Source organism: Zea mays, chromosome 4 (genome assembly GCF_902167145.1).
Source record: "Zea mays cultivar B73 chromosome 4, Zm-B73-REFERENCE-NAM-5.0, whole genome shotgun sequence".
Lineage (NCBI taxonomy): Eukaryota > Viridiplantae > Streptophyta > Magnoliopsida > Poales > Poaceae > Zea > Zea mays.
Genome location: NC_050099.1, coordinates 179,002,265 through 179,005,974, shown reverse-complemented (window position 1 = coordinate 179,005,974; position 3,710 = coordinate 179,002,265). Strand labels below are relative to the sequence as shown.

The 3,710-nt window shown below is 43.2% G+C and overlaps 1 protein-coding gene across 1 annotated transcript; it reads right to left on the bottom strand.

Moving 5' to 3' along the window:
- Positions 1-307: 307 nt before the first annotated feature.
- Positions 308-1,828, bottom strand: LOC103654174 (lysine--tRNA ligase). Its single transcript, XM_020552240.1, has 6 exons — positions 1,745-1,828; positions 1,367-1,492; positions 1,020-1,302; positions 819-915; positions 572-683; positions 308-346 (listed from the first exon to the last, which is right to left on the bottom strand). The coding sequence occupies exons 1-6, from the start codon at positions 1,826-1,828 to the stop codon at positions 308-310; spliced, it is 741 nt and encodes a 246-aa protein (XP_020407829.1).
- Between the last annotated feature and the right edge of the window lie 1,882 nt (positions 1,829-3,710).

The window sequence follows — 3,710 nt, the reverse complement described above, 5'->3', positions numbered from 1 at the left end:
GGTAGCAAAGATATAAAATTATATATGTTTATATAGACAGCTGGTCTTCAATAATCCTAGTGTGGCTAGAAGTAGTGTTTCTCAGTTAAGTAGCACCTTATTTTGTTGTGCAGGTACAATGAAGCTGGAAAATAATGGTGCTGAAAAAATTGGTGGCCTTTCTAATTCTAGTAGTGGTTCTTCAATGGGCAACAGTGATCCTGAGAACAATATTTAGTTTAATATTTAAAGAAACTATTTTTGCAAGAACCAAAACAGTCACCGATCAACCAAAACAGTCACATGATGGGAATTGTTACCCTCTATGCTAGGCTGATGAAGCAAGATCACGGTACTCTGAAGCTATCTACGAACCAGAAAATGACCTTGTAACTATCAGTGGCACAGACTTGATTAACCAAAATAAAAACAGAATAGTTTGTTATCATCACTCATAATCCAATAACCACAAACAAAGTACTATGTTAGATCAGTACCGTGTTTAGGTATAGCTCTGTGTACAGATCGTAGTTGAGGGACTCGGATCCATACCTGGACGCAGTGATGTCGTTTGGGGAGGTGGACATTTCACATCATACTTAGCACATGCTTCTATCAAGTAACGTTTCGCTTCATCACTTGCTAGATCTTTTGGTATATTGAGATTGGCCATAGCCTCCAAATCTTTAATCATATCGATCCTTCTGCAATAAGATTGAAAAAAAAACTCTATCAGAGTTTGTAGCAATGGAAGAAGATTGAAGAACATGTAAAAGGCACACCTAGGGAAAACGAAAATATAAGATATTTTGATGCTTTGACGAGCATCTGTTGACTACCTGAAGGGAGGTGTGAAATCAATTTCTATTGGTGAGTTCGTAACTCCATTTGCATGATATTTTATCTTATAGCCACCTGTCAGCTCCTTAACCATCCCTATTAACCATGAAACAAAAAAGTATAGGGGTGAATACTCCATTTTTAAATGGTGTGACAAAAAGTTACAATGGTGCAGCATTATTTAGTCAACACATGGTTACCTGACAACATGGTTTCAGTAAGCTCCATCAAATCATTATAATCGGCATAAGCCATATAAAACTCACAAGTTGTGAATTCAGGATTGTGTGTTAAATCAATTCCTTCATTCCTGAATTGTTTTCCAATTTCATAAACACGGTCCAATCCACCAACAACCAATTCCTTCAGATATAATTCAGGAGCAATGCGCATAAAAAGCCTCATATTTAATTCATTGTGATGTGTAATAAAAGGCCTTGCAGCTGCTCCACCAGCAATCATGTTCATCATCGGAGTCTCCACCTAGAAAACACAAAAGGTCAGATATTGAAGTATCAACTGGAAAGAAACTGCAGAAATTGCTTACCTCCAAAAATTCACGGTCATCAAGAAACTTCCGGATAAACGAGACAACTTTAGATCGTGTCTTGAAGATATGCCTCACTTCATGGTTTACCATTAGATCAAGATATCTCTGACGATACCGAGTTTCCTGACATCAGAAAACAAACAATTAAAAACCAACACATTATTTCTAGTTATTATCAGCATTTGAACATAGGCCAAAGTAAATCCAAACAGTTCATTGTTGGCAATTACTTTTCTGAAGAAACAATATATGTATTGGGTTTGAGGAATCAACCCGTGATTTGTGGGATGACCCCATCCCTGACTTTTATTAATACATAAAAGTGTGTTAATTAGTGATTGGTCACCCTATAAAATTCTTGTGCCAAAAGAATACTGGACTATGTTCCAGATCAAGACCATATGTCATATGCATCCCATTATTCTTCTTCAGCACAAGTTCAGGTAAATGATTCACCATGTTCGTGACCTTTCCTAGTCTAACCTACCAAGCAGATATCCTGCTCAGTACATCTGACCAATGCTACGAATGACTGTTTCGCCTTCAGTTTTCAGACGACGAACCCGAAGCAGTACTGCATACAGCCGGACAGAGGCGTCGTTCCACCACGAAGCAGTACTGTGCTTAAACCTTCATGAAAACACTCCAAAGATCAACTCATACCAGCAATCAGTTCATGCCCAATGCAATAAGGAACGCCTAGAGCTGTGAGATGCGTGTTAAGTCTAACTTGTAGGTTTACAAATCAACCAACACCAAGGGATTGCCTCAGAACTACATTTCCAAAAAAAAATCCTGAATAGAATCCTGCTCGCAGCTACCATCATGTTGAATACAACTACTATATAAAATATATGTGTACCTTGCCTTGCACCCGAGTTAGCAGTAGAAGAAGTTGCCGAGGAGACTGTGCTCGCCGGCGATGTCCAAGACGTTGAGAACCGGAAAGCAGAATAAAGTGCATGGTAGGAACAGGTGTACGTAATCGGCTTCAGAGCTCTGAAATCAAGAACCGTGCACCAAGTGAATGAGACATGTTCTATATAGAATCATGTATACTATGAGTTCCAATTAAAATTTAGTGCTCTTATAACTCTGAACTGTAATCCCTAACAGTGTGGTGTCATGTTAAATGGTTTTCAACTGAAGTAGTAAAATAATTTGTAAACAAGCACAATGCCAGTAAGGAGCTTCAACCACATTAAACATGGATGGATGGATTAGACCATTCTTTCCATGTTTGCTGTCAATTTTGCGAGGAATCTTCGTCGCTTGGCGTGAGTCTTTCTGAAGGGGACTGTTGTCGAGAGTTGAGTAATACCACTGCAACATGTTTGGTTTTGCAGACCCGGATAGCCTCATGCACCACGGTTGGTTTTTGGTTGCCTCCACGGAACAGTTCAATAATTCCTCCGGGCTTTACATGAAGACTCATGCTGATGAAAGGAAGAACTACTCTGTCGCTGAGATTCAGAGCTTAGACTCTTTAGAGTGTGCATTTCAATGAGAATCTGCTACATTCTGAATGTCACCCACACCCCAGCTTTCACCTATGCTGACTAATGAGCCCTGCAGTAATGTGTCATTGAAGGATGTGGTTGAATTTCCTTGTTCTGTTCTTGTAGGAACCACGTGCTGACAGGGCTGTGTCTGTACATGTTAATGGGTTGTTTGTAAGTAGAGCTGCTCGTAGTGGGCTAACCAATGTGTCAACCTAGTATTGAGCGGAGGCAGTGGTACAGATCATAGTCCTATGAACCTATACATGTAGATCTAGGAGGCAAATCAATGCACTGATGTGGGGATTAGGGAAGATCTTGCACAACGTATAGCTCTGTGTACAGATCGTAGTTGAGGGACTTGGATCCATACCTGGACGCAGTGGTGGTAGAACTTGGTGGCTGGATCTTTGCCTTCTCCGACGATGGAACTGCTCCACTACGAGATGGAGTGGGGGCAGGGTGAGGTCTACCACCATTGCGACCACTAATGGTGCCCGTGCAGGAGCACCGCACGCCTGTAGGCGATGACGGCCATGTCCTCCTCCTCCCCCTACCATGTGATGCGACAGCGACGACGGAGGGGTCGAGGGCGCGAGCCGTGCGGCTCCTCTGGTGCCCGTGCAGGAGCACCGCACGCCTGTAGGCGATGACGGCCATGTCCTCCTCCTCCCCCTACCATGCGATGCGACATCGGACGACGGAGGGGTCGAGGGCGCGAGTCGGGCGGCTCCTCCCCCTTCCACGCGATGCGACAGCGGAGGGGTCGAGGGTGCGAGTCGGGCGGCTCCTCCCCCTTCCACGCGATGCGACGGCGGAGGGGTCGTTAGGCGACGTCGAGG